General features: G+C 42.7%; 1 protein-coding gene across 1 annotated transcript in view; it reads right to left on the bottom strand.

Annotated features, from left to right (window-relative positions):
* The window catches only part of tat (tyrosine aminotransferase), a 74,771-nt gene that overhangs the window by 8,536 nt on the left and 48,170 nt on the right, over positions 1–18,065 (bottom strand). The window contains exons 9-11 of the mRNA XM_061823325.1: positions 5,879–6,007; positions 5,458–5,541; positions 38–136 (exon numbers count right to left, since the gene is read on the bottom strand). Of these exons, the coding sequence (XP_061679309.1) occupies positions 38–136; positions 5,458–5,541; positions 5,879–6,007 (312 nt within the window). The remainder of the gene's footprint in view (positions 1–37; positions 137–5,457; positions 5,542–5,878; positions 6,008–18,065) is intronic.

Raw genomic sequence — 18,065 nt, forward strand, 5'->3', positions numbered from 1 at the left:
ACCAATGAGATCAAAGATGTTGAAGGGGAGAACTTACTGTAGCGGGCAGACAGAAAACAGACTGCTCGGTCACCAGTCGTTCAGTAAAGTCTACATCATTGAGAAAATCTGGGAAGCTGTCTATGTCGATTCCAATCTGAAAAAACACATTTTATTCTTGATACGTGTCAGATAAGGGAAAGTTTTAGATTTAATCATCTTTATACTTGTTTACAAACAGCAAAATTACAATTGATGATGATTGATACGGGCCCTTTGTTAGTTATCAAAAACTAACAACTGAAAATTAAATAGTTGCAAATTGGTACTGCATGTATTATTGTCACTGATGGTGGAAAGGTACACTGGCCTCTCTTTGGTGCAGGCAGTATAAGTTCAGTTGCCAGTCAGTGACTTTGAAAATATGAGAGTGAATAGTTGTTGTTGACTCTGTATGTACTGTATGTGCCCTGTGATAATGCAAATGACCGGCAACCAGTCCAGAGCAAAGTCCAAATGAAGCCAGATGGGATTGGATCCAGCTCAACCAGAATCCACAAAAGGATAAGCAATGTAGAAAATGGTTGGATGGATGCATTATGCATACAAATAGAACACAATGAACATATGCACTGTCCAATCAAATCCAATTAAAGAGCTATATCAGAGCTTCCACTTTACAAAGACATAAATACATAATTTTGAAATTACATACACTATAATGTTTCTTATGATGCTTGTAGTTTACGATTAAACTACATAGAAAGGGTGCTCACACTTTTCAAGCATGGGAGCTACTTACAAAATGACCGAGTCAAAATCATTTACCCACTACAAAAAAATTCAAATAAATAATAACGCAAATAAATAATTAAAGGTCAAGTGTCGTCAAATGGATGATTTTTGGTATATTATTAATAAAAAACCCACAGCCAATATGGTCACATGTGTTTTTTCACCACAAAACATGATTTTGATGTATACAGCTTTTTGTAACTCCCGCCATGAAAATCCTCTCAGGGATTTGTTTTTGAGAAGAAGCAGGAAGTGACGTGAAGGACAGCGGCGCCCCCTCGTGGATTCGTTTGTTTCCATTAGTTTTACCTTCGAGTAAGTAGCTCGTTGTTCCTTTGTGTTGGCCAAAATGCCGGCTCATTGCATTGCTGGACATTTCTTGAACACTCGGGAGAATGGAATTACCCTTCATAAGTTTGAAAGAGACCCTGTTCGTTGTGAAAAATGGATTGCACGGGTGCAGAGGACGAGAGCTTCGTGGGTTCCAAATAACAGGTAGGTGTGTATACAGCTCCAAAAAAAAAAAAAATAGTTTAGGGCGGACCACGTAATCAGTCTCTCTCATAACGTAGCAAAAGATCCGCGTATGAAATGTGTTGATGTGCGCATGCAGCCACTAAAAAAAAATAATAGTTTGGGGCGGACCACGTAATCGGTCTCTCTCAGAACGCGACAAATGATCCGCGTGTGAAATGTGTCGATGTGCGCGTCGCCCAACCAACAATGTCTCGATAGTGTTCATCGCGTACTGCGGCGACTTTGAACATACCCCTAAAAGCAACATAGGTCGCCTCCACTTCCTCCTTACATGCCAACACGGGCGCCGAAACTCAGCCACAGCCTGAGGCGCCGTATTCGGCCTTCACAGCTTCTGCGAAGGCTGCGAGTCGGGCTTTGCGACGGGGTCGGCTCTGAAGAACCCAGCCGAGAATGCGTTACTGAGTCGCGTGCGCGCATAAAGTGCCCTGGCTCGACTGTGACAAAAGCAGCACCGCTCGGCTCTGTCATAAGCCACCCGGGGAAGGCTGCGATGAGCCGCGATGGCTCATCTCTGCCACGCGAGTGGATCGGACGGGATGCGGTTTGGCCGTGATCGGATATCATCTGAATATGGATCGAAACAATAGTGTAATATTGCCCTGAGGGCTCTAAACAATTGTGTAATATTGCCCCGGTAACTTCACTCGGTTGTGTGGTGTTGTCCTTTTCGAAAAGACATTCGGTGTCAGAAGGGGTGTCGGAAAAATGCGAAAATCTCTGTTGTTCGGCTTCCATAGTAGCAGGCACTGCGCGTTTTCAACGGCGGAAGTGACGATGACGTCAAGGACAGAGGACGCGACTCATATGGCGACCACTTGGATGTCGAGGGACACTCAATTGCGCAACTTTGTGCATGGATGACGTGCTCTCCGCTCCCTTTTTTTTTCGTATAGACATTGAAGTGAATACAGTTATATGTATTTTTCATTACAATTTCTATTTTAGATTGTTTATAGGAATGTCAGTCCCACTTTAATTGAGGTAAGACGATTGAGTTAGCCACTCCAGAACCTTCAATTTATTCTGCTGTAGCCAGCTGTGATGAGCCGCGATGGCTGATCTCCGCCGCAAAAGTGGATCGGACGGGGATGCGGTTTGGCCGTGATCGCATATCATCTGAATATGGCTCGAAACAATAGTGTAATATTGCCCCTAGGGCTCGAAACAATTGTGTAATATTGCCCTGGTAACTTCACTCGGTTGTGTGGTGTTCTTTTTGAAAAGACCGTCCGTGTCAGAAGGGGCGCGTTTGTCTCCCGTAGTTAGGGAGCACCGCGTGTTTTCATAGGCTAATGTCCGGGTGGCGTCACGTGCAGCCAATATGGCGACCACTTGGATGTCGTAGAATGACACTTCTGCAATTTGCGCATTTTTTTTTCGTATAGACATTGAAGTGAAGAATGTTATATGTATTTTTCATTACAATATCTATTTTAGAATGTTTATAGGGATGACACTTGGGCTTTAATTATTAACATTTCCCCTCCTCAAACTGTCACCTAATCATGGTGGAGGGATTTGTGTGTCCCGATGATCCTAGGAGCTAAGTTGTTTGGGACTTCACACCCCTGGTAGGGTCACCCATGGCAAACAGGTTCTAGGTCAGGGACAAGATAACATACGGCTCGGAAAACCCCTATGACGAATAAGGATAGTGGAGTGGTAGTCCCCCTTTTTAAGAAGGGGGACCAGAGTGTGTGTTCCAACTATAGGGCGATCACACTCGTCACCCTCCCTGGTGAGGTCTATTCAGGGGTGCTGGAGAGGAGGATCTGTCGGGAAGTCAAATCTCAGATTCAGGAGGACCAATGTGATTTTCGTCCTGGGCGTCGAACTGCTCTATGAGGGTGCATGGGAGTTCAGGGGCAGGGATCTCTGGGTATTCTGCCATGACTTTAAGCCAGAACATGGGCAGAGTTGTTGTCTCGAAAATACTTGGATAATGAAACTGAACTAATTGATTATTTCTTTGGCGGCCCGGTGCCAATTCATCCACGGACCGGAACCGGTCAGCGGCCCGGGGTTTGAAGACCACTGCTCTATCGTTCCCATAGCTCTTCAAATCCCCTTTTTTTCTTAAAAAAATGGGAATGAGCACACTTTTCCTCAATTCTTCAGGCGTCTTCTCGCCCGCTAGTATTCTGTTGAATATGTTGGTCAAAAACTCCACAGGCACATCTCCAAACTGCTTCCATACCTCCACAGGTATGTCATCAGGAGCGACTGCTTTTACATTTTTCAACCTCTTTAGTGCTTTTCTAACTTCCCCCTTATTAATCATTGCCACTTCCAGGTCCTTCACAATGTCGTCATATGCCTCTTGTTTAGCCTTCGCCAACTCTACCTGTGCCCTACGTCGCGTCTCAATGTATTTCTTTTGCATCTCCTCAGTCCTCTCAGTGTCCACTTCTTCTTTACTAATCTCTTTCCTTGGATGATTTCCTGAATTTTGGGGTTCCACGACAAAGTCTCCTTCTCCCCTTTCCTACTAGAAGACAGACCAGGTACTCTCCTGTCTGTCTCTCTGAACACCTTGGCTGTAGTAGTCCAGTCTTCCGAGACCTCCTCCTGTCCACCGAGAGCCTTTCCGACCTCTTTCCGAAAGTCCGCACAACATTCTTCCTTTCTCAACTTCCAGACATGGTTCTATGGTCTACTTTTGTCTTCTTAATTTTCCTACCCACCATCAGAGTCATCCTACACATCACCATCCAATGCTGTTGAGCTACACTCTCCCTTACCACGACCTTCCAGTCAGTCACCTTCAGATTACATCATCTGCACAGAATATAATCCACTGCGACCTTCTACCTCCACTCTTGTAGGTCACTCTATGTTCCTGCCTCATCTGGAAAAAAGTGTCAACTACTCAAATTTCCATCCTTTTCGCAAAGTTTACCACCATCTGACCCTCAAAGTTCCTTTCCTGGATGCCGTACTTACCCACCCCTTCTTCATCTCCCCTGCTTCCTTCACAAACATGTCGATTACAATCTACACCAATCACAACTCTCTCTCAGTCTGTCTGGGATGCTCAGAACGCCATCTAGTTTCTTTCAGAATTTCTCTTTCAACTCTAGGTCATATCCTAACTGTGGGGCATAGCCGCGAATTACATTATACATACCACCCTCAATTTAAAATTTCTGCCTCATCACGCGATCTGATACTCTTTTCATCTCCAAGACATTCGTAGCCAGCTCTTCCTTTAAACCCCTACTCTATTCCTCGTATTATCTACTCCATGGTAAACTAATGTAAACCCTGGTCCTAAACTTCTAGCCTTACTACCTTTCCACATCCTCTCTTGGATGCACAATATATCAACCTTTCTCCGACTCATTATGTTATCCAACTCCTGAGCTTTTCCTGTCATAGTCCCAACATTCAAAAACCCTACACTCAGTTGTAGGCTCTGTGCATTCCTTGTTTTTGTGCCGACAAATCCGCTTTCTTCCTCTTCTTTGTCTTCGAACCACAGTAGCTGAATTTCTACCGACACCCTGGAGGTTAACTGTGCCGGGGGTGGGCATTGTTCACCCGGGGCAAGACCGATCCGCTATGGTATTCTTTAGATGAACGCTTATATTTATTTGTTTGGCAGTTTTATGTCTGATACCCTCCCTGAAGCAACCCTCTGCATTTATCCAGGCTTGGGGCCGGCCTACAGATTGCACTGGCTTGTGCACCCATAGGGCTGCATTTGCCGCTTCGGGCTGCATGAGCAGGCTACATCCTGATTAATGGACAGGTGATGACAATATGATTCTAGGTCTTGTACTGTTACAATGAAGATGTATTGGTTGGTTGTAGTTAGTTGTTCCCTCATGCACCAATCAAACATATTGTGGAGATTGGTCCTGTATTCATTTGTGTGAACCTCCTTTGTTCTATTCATTAACGTTTTACAAAATATTGATCGCCTTGAAACAGGGTAATCATTAAAACAAAGTTAGTGGTGACCTAAGAGATTTTTCATGATACAGGAGTATAAATGTATCATAATTCTGACAAAACAGAATTTGTGACAAAACAGCTTCTGACACAATATGCTTACTTAATAAGTGGAATGTTATTGTGGTTGAAGAATTATCGCATCACCTTTTTGCACATCTAGCAATCCTAACCATTTGTTATACTGACCATCAAGTACATGGCTCCTGAGGGCATGATGGGGTTCAAGCCAGGCACGGTGGACAACTCATTAAAACAAATGTCAGCGTTGGACTATGGACAAAAAAGATGCATATACTGTATTAGATCATCATGATATGTGCAATGTTACCAGATACAGTGGAACCTCTGTAAATTGAAGTCAGTTTATGACATTGATTTCTCACTTATGTCTCTCATAGGGATAAATTATCATTTGAATCAGATGTTCCAAACTCAAACTGTCACCATTTCCTCTATTCATTGTCTCCTCTGCTGTCTTCATTAAGGTTTTGGGTCCTAATACATCTGACTCCCTGGAGTTGTTTGAAACTGTAGAACCTGGCCATTCAACTTTGGAGGTTCCACTGTCATTAAGAGTCATCATGATGCAAATCTGTCTTCTGTTTACCTTGATAAAAAGAATCGTGTCATCAAAGAAACCTTGACGTGTGTTGTTGAGAATTCCCTCCAGCGCACCCTGGACGATGGTGCAGGGTCCAAGAATACGCTGGCTCAGCTTGACAAGGCCATGTCGAATCTGCAGATGTTACGTAGTGTATACAATATTCTTTTTATGCTTCAGTGTACACACAGTTCAAACCTGAGGTTTTCATGCACTATATAAAATTACATATGTTCCCCGAACTGTACGGAATTAAATCAGACTAAGCTTCATATTTTAGGTCAATTAGGATAGCAAAAATTATTTTTTGAATGTTATAAAAATGACCTTTAATTTTAGACAATTTTTCACAACTTATTTCAAAGTCAGAAATTTACATACTGTAATTTCTCGTGTACAATGCGGAAAATTTTCCAAAAATGTTTTCAAAAAGTCAATAGATATTTTCGGTATAGATTAAAAATAAAAAGATTAGTATTTATTAGTTATGGAGCCGATTTTAAAAGAAAAGTGTCAAAGCTGCTGCCTAAGAAGTAGTAAACCAGTGGCAAAGCAGCGCGGCAGTTACAAGTGGCTGAATCGAATGAGAGATTGTAGACGAAGACGAAGGAGAAAATGATCCTTAAAAATGGAAATGTAAGAGTTTTGGGATGTGGGAGAATTGCACAGTTCGCAGAGTTGCGGAAGAGTTGCTACAGATTGTAGCCGAACGGAGGGCAAGAGGCTGCACTATTCGCACTGTGGAGCTTCACCTCAAAGCGCTGACAATAATGAGGAAAAAAGGGAACTAAGACTCTTGGGACTCAAAAAATGTTTCCTCACAAACGCCATGGATGGGACAGAGGATGACATACTGTGGGAGGATGATGGGATCACTGTTCATGATGCAATGACGGAGACACCGGAACTGGACCAAGTTATCAATGATGAGTTCCATAGCGATGCACCAAAGGATCTGGATGTTTTTCAGATTGGAGATAATTGAGATACTTCTTTTGAAGGCTTGGCACAGGATGTGTATTGTAGTGGATAAACTGGACTATGCAAAAATGTTTCATGCAACAAAAGGTTTCTGAACAGAGAGTATAAGTTGAATGGTGTTAAATTGTTTATTTAAAACTGTAATACGTGTTATCAACAGTATTATAAAATGTTATACCATCATTGAGGATATTTTAGTTGGTTCAGCGATTCTATTCTGACAACCACAGGGCCCAAAAGAAGAATGTCCTGTGCCCTGTCCCAAGATATATATTACTGCTACATTAACATATGCACAGATTATTATTAATGATTGTTGGACAGACAATTTTTTGAAAAACCATTCAAGTATAAACAATAAAAGTACAAACCCAGCAAAATAGAAATACAGATCATTCCCAATATTTGGAGCATATGGATAGCAGCAAAGTGGAACAGTGGGTTAGCTGGTAAAGAGTTGGCCTCAACGTTCTGAGAACCCGGGTTCAATCCCGGCCCCACCTGTAAAGAGTTTCTATGTTCTCCCCGTGCCTGTGTGGGTTTTCTTCCACATCCCAAAAACATGCAACATTAATGGGACACTGTAAATTGCCCCTAGGTGTGATTGTGAGTGCGGGTGTTTGTCTTCACGTGCCCTGCGATTGGCTGGCAACCAGTTCCGGGTGTACCCCGCCTCCTGCCCGTTGACAGCTGGGATAGGCTCCAGCACCCCCACGACCCTTGTGAGGATAAGCAGCTAAGAAAATGGATGGATGGATGTATATCAGCAAATTGGTATTGTGCATTGTACTTTGGGGGTGTAGATTATGCTTGATGACGCATTATACATGAGAAATTATGGTACATTACATGCTGCATTAGTATTTGGTACCATTGCCTTGAAAATGTAGGACTTAATCGTTTTGGATATAATTCCTCAAAACTACTTGCAACAGTCGGCAGGAATTTTGACCCATTCCTCTTGACAGAACTAGTGTAACAGTCAAACGTTTTCGGATGTGCTTTTCAAGTAGGACCAGAAATTTTCAATTGGATTGAGATAAGAGCTTTGTGATGGCAACTCCAAAACATACACTTTATCTTTAACCCACTTGGTAACTGGTTTGGCAGTAGGCTTTTGGCCAATGACCATTTGTAAGACCCATTTTCACCCAAGCTTTCATTTCATTGCAACTGTCTTGAGATGTTACTATATGTAATATTACAGTATTTGTGTGACTAGAGCACATTCAAACATATTACACTCATATTATTTTTCTTCTTATTGTACCCCATTTTTAATTTCCTTCACCATTTACACCGTTCCAACTTCAACATGTCCCAAAATGTTACATCTTACTTACTTACTTACTACTCTCTAATCTGCAAAATTTTCAAATTTCCCACAATTCCTTCTTTTGCACCTGAAAAAAAAATACCATCTCATTCCCAGTGGCACATTAAAAAAAACACATCCATCCATCCATCCATCCATTTTTGTGAGAAGCTTATCCTCATGGCGGTCATGGGAGTGCTGGAACCACTCCCAGCTGTCATCGGGCAGGAGGCAGGGGACACCGTGAACTGGTTGCCGGCCAATCGCAAGACACAAGGAGACAGACAATAATCGCACTCACAATCACACCTACGAGCAATGGAGAGTCTCCAATCGATGCATGTTTTTAGGGATATGGGAGGAAACCGGAGTGCCTGGAGAAAACCCACGCAAGCACGGGGAGAACATGCAAACACCATACAGGTGAAGCCAGGATTTGAACCCTGCTTCTCAGAAGAGTGAGGCCAACGCTCTACAGCTGCACCACCGTCCCACCGAAAACACATTCACATGGCTCCAATCCAAAATTCTATATTCAGCTCATTCAATTCACCTTGGGATTAATTATGTTTCAAAAATTCCCCCTTTTTTTCACCAAAATGTTCCACATTTTGACCCACAAACGTACCGTACTAGGACATATTCACAATTATTCCATTCTCTAACATTTATCGTCTGATTCAAACCATGTAAAGTTCAAAACCTTTTAAACCAAAAATTCCCACATATTCCTAATTTCACTATTTCCACCAAATCTTTCACCCACAAAATACCCATAGTTTCACATTCTACAATATTCCCTCCTGCTTAAAAAACATTTCAACTCCAAACTATTCATCCTTATTCCAAAAATTCCCAGACCATAAATTTCACAATTTCCACCCAAGGAAATCCACTGTTTGATGCACAAAATTCACACATTAGGTTATATTCGACACTATTCTCTCCTCCTTCAAAATTTAATTCAATTTAAACCTTTCCAACTTCAACATGTTCAGCTCATTCAAGTCATTCTGTGAACCACTTCCGTTCCCCAAATTGCATCCATCCATCTATTCATCTATTTTCTTTCAGTTATTCAAGGTTAGGTCGTGGACGCAGAAACTTTAGCAGGGAAGACCCCTTCTCCGCTTTCCCACTTCATTCAGCTTTTCTGGTAGATCCCGAGGCATTCCCAATCAAGCCAGGAGATGTAATCTCTTCAGTATGGGTCCACAGTCGTCCCCAGGGTCTCCTCCTGGTGGGATGTGCCTGGAAAACCTCATCAGGGATGCAGCCAGGAAGCATCCTAATCAGATGCCTGAGCTACCTCATCTAGCTCCTTTCAATGTGGAGGAGCAGCAGCTCTATTTTGAGACCCTACCAGACGACCAAGGTTCTCACTCTTATCTCCAAGAGAGAAAGTCTGCCAATCTAGAGGCATAGTCTCGGGTACCCCACAACATCCAGAGCCTTTCAGAACTTGGGGCGTATTTCATCCATCCTCTGACGCTTGCCACCAAGTAGCTTTTTAACCACTTCGATGACCTTAAACACAGAGCTTGGAGAGCCCGCCTGAGAGACCTCGGACTCTGCTTCCTCACGGGAAAACATTTTGGTGGAATTGAAGAGGTTTCAAAGTATTTTCCTCATGACTCACGACGTCCTGAGTCGAGGTCTCCACCGCCACAATCTCCACAGTGTTGATGATGTCTTGCGTCCCACTCCTGAGATGCTGGATGGTGATAAAAAAATTACTTGAAGCCATCCGGTCTTTTTCCATGGCCACACTGAACTCCTCCTATCCCCGAGTTTTGTTCAATGATCACCAAATTTGCGTTCCACTTGGCCAGCCTGTACCAATCAGCTTTCCTCAGGAGTCCCAAATTCAAAAAGGACTGATAAGACTGATAACCCTTCTTCATCTTGACAGCATGGCTGACCCTTGATGTACCACAACTGGCACTGACCACCTAACGGCCACAGCTTGTCAGCTGCCTCAGCAATGGAGGCGTCGAATATGGTCCACTCGGACTCAATCTCCCTTACCTCCCACAGAACACGAGCAAAATTCCGTTGGATGTGCAAGTTGACGGTCCTTCTGAAATGGGTTTCTGCCAGACGTTACAAACAAACCACCACAATACGTTTTGACTTGCCAAGTCTACAACTGCGCCACTGTGCCACACAGTTGGAGCCATTATCTGCAAATCATGAAAACCGAACAGTAGCAAACCTTCCCAGAAGTCGATTAACAACTAAAATAATTCCAAGAGTGCGATGACGACTCATCCAGGAGGTATCAAAAGAACTTCGAACAACATCTTAAAACTACAGGCCTTACTGGCCTCAGTTAAGGTCAGTGTTCCACAAGAATCAAGTAACCACAAGAAAGACACTGGCCAAGAATGGCATCCCTGGAAAAGTTCACAGGCGAAAACCCCGACTGTCAGCGAAGAGTACAGAGGCGCATCTCACATTTACCAAAAACATGTTGATGATCCTTAAGACTTTGGGAGAAACATTCCGTGGACTGATGAATCAAAAACTTATATTTTTGGAAGATGTGCGGCCCACTACCCCTGGCGTAAAAATGGCACAGCATTTCATAAGAGGAACATCAGGCCATCAGTGAAGCATAATGGTGGCAGTGTGATGGTCTGGGGCAGCTTTGCTGCCTCAGGACGAGGACAAGTTGCTGTGATTGATGTAACAATGAATTCTGTTGTGTACCCCCAAATCCTGAAGGAGAACGTCCAACTATCAATTTATGCCCTGAAACTCAAGTGCTCTTGGATCATGCAGCAGGACAATGATCCGAAACACATCAGCAAACCCACCTCTGAATGGCTAAAACAAAAAAATTAAGGTTTGGAGTGGCCAAGTCAAAGTTTGGATTTAAATCCAACTGATTTGCTGTGGTGTGACCTTAAACGGCCAGTTGATGCTAGAAAACCCTCCAATATAGTGGAGTTGAAATAATTTTGGAAAGAAGGGTATGACAAAATTCCTCTAGACAAACACAACACACAAAAGCTTGATTTCAGTTATTGCTGCCAAGGGTGGCACAACCCATTATTAGGGTTAGGGGGCAATTACCTTTTCACAGAGGATCAGAAAGATTTTTATTTTTTTTCCTTAATAATTGAGTTGTACTTTTAAAATTGTATTTTATATTTCCTTGGGTTGTCTCTAAATTTTGATTCAATCATTGGTTTGATGATTTAAAACCTTTGTGTGTGATAGATATGCAAAAAAAACAAACCCTAAAGACAGGAGGATGCAAATACTTTTTCATGGCACTGTATATCATCTGAAGTATAATCAATGAATCAGTATTAATAACATGATAACATGACAAAAACAAAAATAGAGTACCTGTACATCATACTCAGAATTGCTGATGATTAAATGTATTGTCTGGAGATTGCTGCAGTGAGGGCCATTGTAGTTTGAATCCCTTCCATCCACATATCCTTGAAATCGCCATATCTTCTACATTTTCACACAGGTAGTATGTGATTTGTGTACCTTATGTGCTGACTGTGTTTATTTGATTGCTTATATCTGACTTGAACTTTAACATAGATTAGATAGTATGTAAATTGTAAATGTATCTTATGGGTTGACCTTCTTTATTTGATTGGTTGTTTAGACTATCTGCAGCCCAAAGGGGGGCACAATTCCTGTGCGTCCTGTAGGCCGGTCCCAAGCGCGGATAAATGTGGGTTGCGGCAGGACGAGCGTAAAACTGTGCCAAACATATATGAGCGTTCATCTAGTGAATTCCATTACGGCTAGGTCGTGACCCAGGCCCCGGGGGGATGTTGATGATACTCTCAAACTGTTTTAAAGTTAATGTTATATTGCCTCCTATATTTAAAATACAGAATTAGCTTTTTGTGCATTGTATTGTCTGTGCTTTCATCCTGGATCAGGCTGTGCCAAGGGAGAATTTTAAAATTAGACACCATCTGATCCTTCACTTTCTACTTTGGCTTCAGACCAGACCTTTCCCACTCAGAAAAGACAAAATCTCGGCCATTTGAACCACTTTTTCTTCTATTATAATTTATTATTATTATATTTTTTATTCTATTCTTCTATTATTATTTATATTATTATTATTTTATATGATTATTCACATACTCTGACAGTCGATGCATCTTAAAACAACAGCATTTTTTTTAACTTACTCCATTAATATCGAAAGTAAACATAAGCAGCATGTCTAGCTCGTCTTTGCTTTACGTTTTGCTAACTAAAGCAGCGGAGGTGGACGCTGTCATTTTAAAATACATTGATGGGCTGCGTAAGTACTGTAACATTTGTAATTATGAGTGTACGTCTTTAAGAGCGTTTTTTTGGGGGGGGGGGCTTGCCATCCTGCAATCGACCAACACTGCCTCGCACGATCAACGCATTGAGCACCCCTGCTCTAGATGGACAGGAAGAGCTCCCGGAAGACTGGAATACTACTGCCAAGGTACTCAGAGAGGCAGGCAGGAGAGTACTTGGAGTGCCGTCTGGTAGGAAAAGGGGAGAAGGAGACTTGGTGGTGGAACCCCAAAATACAGGAAGTCATCCAAGGAAAGAGATTAGCGAAGGAGTGAGACTCAGGACTGAGGAGAGGCAGAAGGAATAGATTAAGATGTGACGTAGGGGAAAGTTAGAGGTGGCGAAGGCGAAACAAGAGGCATATGATGGCATGTACACCAGGTTGGATGCGAAAGAAGGAGAAAAGGATCTCTACAGATTGGCCAGACAGAGGGATAAAGATGGGAAGGATGTGCAGCAAGTAAAAGTGATTAAGGATAGCGATGGAAATATGTTGACTGGTGCCAGTAGTGTGCTAAGCAGATGGAAGGAGTACTTTGAGAAGTTAATGAATGCAGAAAATGTGAGAGAAGGGAGAGTAGAAGAGGTATGCGTGAATGACCAGGAAGTGGCAACGAATAGTAAGAGGAAGTTAAAAAGGCACTGAACGGAATGAAAAATGGAAAGACAGTTGGTCCTGATGACATACCAGTGGAGGTATGGAAGCAATTCAAAGAGTTGGCTGTTGGGTTTTTGACCAACTTATCCTATAGAATACTAGCGGGAGAGAAGATTCCAGAAGAATCGAGGAAAAGTGTCCTTGTCCCCATTTTTAAGAAAAAAGGAGATGTTCAGAGCTGTGGTGACTATAGCGAAATAAAGATGATGAGCCACACAATGAAGTTATGGGAAAGAGTAGTGGAGGCGAGAATCAAGACCGAAGTAAGTATGTGGGAGCAACAGTATGGTTTAATACCTAGAACGAGTACCACAGATGACTTGAGGATGCTTGTGGAAAAGTACAGACAAGGTCAGAGGAGCTACATTGTGTTTTTGTAGACCTAGAAAAAGCCCATGACTGAATACCAAGAGAGGAACTGTGGTACTGCATGCGCAAGTCTGGTGTGGCAGGGATATATGTTAGAATAGTACAGGACATGTATGAGGGCAGCAGAACAGTGGTGAGATGTGCCCTAGGTGTGTCAGAAGAATTTAAGGTGGAGGTGGGACTCCATCAGGGATCCGCGCTGAGCCCCTTCCTGTTTGCGGTAGTAATGGATAGGCTGACAGATGAGGTTAGACTGGAATCACCTTGGACTATGATGTTTGCAGATGATATTGTGATCTGCAGTGAAAGCAGGAAGCAGGCGGAGGAACAATTAGAAAGATGGAGGTGCCCACTGGAAAGGAGAGGAATGAAGATTAGCCGAAGTAAAACAGAATATATGTGCATGAATGTGAGGGGCGGAGCAGGAAGATTGAAGCTCCAGGGAGAAGAGATAGCGAGGGTGTACGACTTCAAATACTTGGGGTCAACAATTGTCAAGTAAGTTGCCATGCCACAAATAGCAATGCAGTGAATTGATAGCAATTGGCTTGTATGGCTTGGGTTCATGTGTTGAGCTGAGCCTTAGAAGCAACTGTCAAATTGAACACCAGATGTCGCCAAACAAAATTATACCTGATTGGGTCACCAGCACGGCAAAGATCTCTCTGATAAACGTAGCCTTCCCACTTAGCATCTCACTGCATTGCATACATATACCAAAGTCAGTAACCTTATATAAACCTGATTATTTTTCACATCTTTGTATGACATACATATATCAAGGTCAGCAACCTTAAGAACCCAATTATTATCATATCTTTGTATTCACATCTTGTTTTTGACATAAAGACATCAACAGGATGCAGCTGCTCACACCCTGCAGTTTCCAACGGTTTTTCAACGGCGAAGCACACGGGCCAGCAAGATGTTTGCAGCATCACTGGGTTGCTGAACAGGAAGCCCGTCACACTTGAATCACCAAACAGGATGTTTGCAAGCGATTGATTTTAACTATTTTTCCATTAAACCTTTAGCAGAAAATGTGATGCTTTGAAACGGCTTTGTGAAAAGAATATGACCTGTGTATGACTGTCTCTCTCAGACAAGACAACACATGATGAGCAACCAACTAAAACAAGCCTGAGAATGCATGTGAGTATTGTATTCACAAGCATGTTGATACATTTATGCTATTGCTCAAAAACTAGGGTGAAACTGAACGCAAGTTTGTGGTTACATTTTAAAGCTCCACTTATTGATTAAATAGAAAATGACAGTTGAGTTTGCGGGCGCCTGGCCCAAAATTGAGTGAAGCTAAGAGGGGCGTGTCAAGTCAACCCAGGGATGGCGAAAGGGGCCCAATAGGATAACAACGTGAGCCCTTCCCACTGGGCGTAGATTCAGCCACCATTTTCCAGAATGTTCCACCAAAAAGCTATAAAAACCTTGGATACGGAAGTCCGGGGTTTTTTGTTCGTTTCTCGCTGACAAAGATACAAGGTCCTTCTATAGGTGTAAGTCGTCTGGCAAGCTGGCGGGGAGAAGTCTTCGGGCAACTTGGGATGTTTATTTTTGACTACTCCATTTAAGATTGGGCGCAAGTAAAACAACTACTACAATAAGATAATGGCAGGATAATACCAGTGATATTACGTTGTTACCTATGGAGGACAAGTTGGCTTGACAATTTATCCTTAATCCCGAAAATCCTTATTACTAAATTAGGCCTCGAGCTAAGAAGGACTTGATCACCCCTAACAGGCTCACTCAAAAATGTCTATTTTCCGGAATTTCTGATGCTTTTGAATGCTTTGAATCTTACTTCACTTATATTACTTTTTACTATTTTTATCATTTATCTCATCCTACTTACCATCAGCATTATCATTTTTCCTTTTATTGATTTATGTTCAATTAATATTGAATTTTGCATTAACATCGCAACCGTACCCCGCGTCTGGCGGGAATGACTGTCGAGTAATGAATGTTATCTGAACAATTTTTATCATTTTATTAAATGCTTTAAACTTCCATCTTCATCTATCTTTGTCATTCTTATCTTGAGTTGTCTCATTATTACCATTCTACCTCATAAAAGATCGAGCGTCAACGACATTAACTTCATTTTTCGTAAAATTCTATTTTATCAGTCACTCATTGATAATGTCCGGCTTAAGATAAAACAAATCCGTACAATTCTAACAAGGATTGTTAAATTTACTAGGTCAATGACAAGTGCAATCGATTCATAAGAGATGAAGCTGCTGTAAAAGCGGAGCGATCACTTTGTCACCCTGTTACTCTGTAAGGTTACTTGACAAGGGCTGATAAGTGAGGGCAGACCGGATTGCCTCTGCAAAACTAAAGGCAGTTAGTACACCGAGGCGAATTAATCTCGACACCGACTTAAGAAGCTGCCGTCCTTCTGCATGCACGGCGTTAACAGTCGGCTGAGGTAAAGTGGTAGCTTAACCCTTTAACTGGAGAATCAGTCAGGACATCTCTCCCGATTAGTCCTGCGAATAAGTGGAATCTGACACAATACAGAGCAATGGAGAGTGTGGTAAGGAAGTGAAGAAACTGGTCCAGGTGTGGTGGAACAGTTGGCGGAAGGTGTCTGGTGTTCTATGTGACAGAAGAGTGTCCGCTAGGATGAAGGGCAAAGTTTATAAAACAGTGGTGAGGGCGGCCATGATGTACAGATTAGAAACAGTGGCACTGAAGAAACAGCAGGAAGCGGAACTGGAGGTAGTAGAAATGAAGATCCTGAGGTTCTCGCTTTGAGTGAACAGGTTGGATAGGATTAGAAATGAGCTATTAGAGGGACAGCAAAAGTTGGATGTTTTGGAGACTTTGATGGTTTGGACATGTTCAGAGGCGAGAGACTGAGTATATTGGTAGAAGAGTGCTGAGGATGGATCTGCCAGGCAAAAGAGCGAGAGAGAGACCAAATAAAAGATGGATGGATGTTGTGATGGAGGACATGAGGACAGTGGGTGTTAGAGAGGAAGATGCACGAAATTGGCTTAGATGGAAAAAGATGACACGCTGTGGTGACCCTTAACAGGACAAGCCAAAAGGAAAACAAGAAGAGTGTGCAGATTGCTGCAGATGTGTTTGCAAGTCGAACTTGTTTTACGCTTGCGAACCAATCAGAGAATTAACAAATATTGACATTGAGGCTCACTGGGATGAATTTGAAATCTGATCTGATTGGTTAAAGAAACATCTCCATTGCTCATACAGTTTGAGTTACATGAGCCAGACCTACTGGTTCTGAAGGCCCTGGGGCAAATAGGATTGCCATGGCAACACATGGAGGCTGATGTGCGATTGAGGGAAAAAGTCCAATATTTGTTTGCATTTAGTAGAAGCAGTGCAGTCAAGAGAAATGCTACAAAATAAAGAGTTGAGATGAATTTCATGAAATATATTAGAATTTAGGCTGTCATAGAGTATCAGATCGAGTGATGAGACTAAAATTTGAAATTGAGGGTGTTATGTATAATGTGGCTCGCGGCTATGCCCCACAGGTAGGATGTGACCTCGAGTTGAAAGACAAATTCTGGAAGGAACTAGATGAAGTAGTTCTGAGCATCCCAGACAGCGAGAGAGTTGTGATTGGTGCAGATTGTAATGGACATATTGGTAAAGGAAACAGGGGCGATGAAGAAGTGATGGGTAAGTACGGCATCCAGGAAAGGAACTTTGAAGGGCAGATGGTGGTGGACTTTGCAAAAAGGATGGAGATGGCTGTAGTGAACACTTATTTCCAGAAGAGGGAGGAACATATAGTGACCTACAAGAGCGGAGGTAGAACCACGCAGGTAGATTATATTTTGTGCAGACGATGTAATCTGAAGGAGGTTACTGACTGTAAAGTAGTGGTAGGGGAGAGTGTAGCTCGACAGCATAGGATGGTAGTATGTAGGATGATTCTGGTGGTGGGTAGGAAGATTAAGAAGACAAAGGTAGAGCAGAGAAACATGTGGTGGAAGCTGAAAAAGGAAGAATGTTGTGCAGCCTTCCGGAAAGAGGTGAGACAGGCTCTCGATGGACAACCGAAGCTCCCGGAAGACTGGACGACGACAGCCAAGGTGATCAGAGAGACAGGCAGGAGAGTACTTGGTGTGTCATCTGGTAGGAAAGGGGAGAAGGAGACTTGGTGGTGGAACCCCAAAATACAGGGAGTCATACAAGGAAAGAGATTAGCGAAGAAGAAGTGGGATACTGAGAGGACTGAGGAGAGGCGAAAGGAGTACATCGAGATGCGACGTAGGGCAAAGGTAGAGGTGGCAAAGGCTAAACAAGAGGCATATGAAGACATGTACACCAGGTTGGACACGAAAGAAGGAGAAAAGGATCTCTACAGGTTGGCCAGACAGAGGGATAGAGATGGGAAGGATGTGCAGCAGGTCAGGGTGATTAAGGATAGAGATGGAAATGTGTTGACTGGTGCCGGTAGTGTACTAAATAGATGGAAAGAATACTTTGAGAAGTTGATGAATGAAGAAAATGAGAGAGAAGGAAGAGTTGAAGAGGCAAGAGTGAAG

The sequence above is a fragment of the Syngnathoides biaculeatus genome, chromosome 6 (assembly GCF_019802595.1).
Source record: "Syngnathoides biaculeatus isolate LvHL_M chromosome 6, ASM1980259v1, whole genome shotgun sequence".
NCBI lineage: Eukaryota > Metazoa > Chordata > Actinopteri > Syngnathiformes > Syngnathidae > Syngnathoides > Syngnathoides biaculeatus.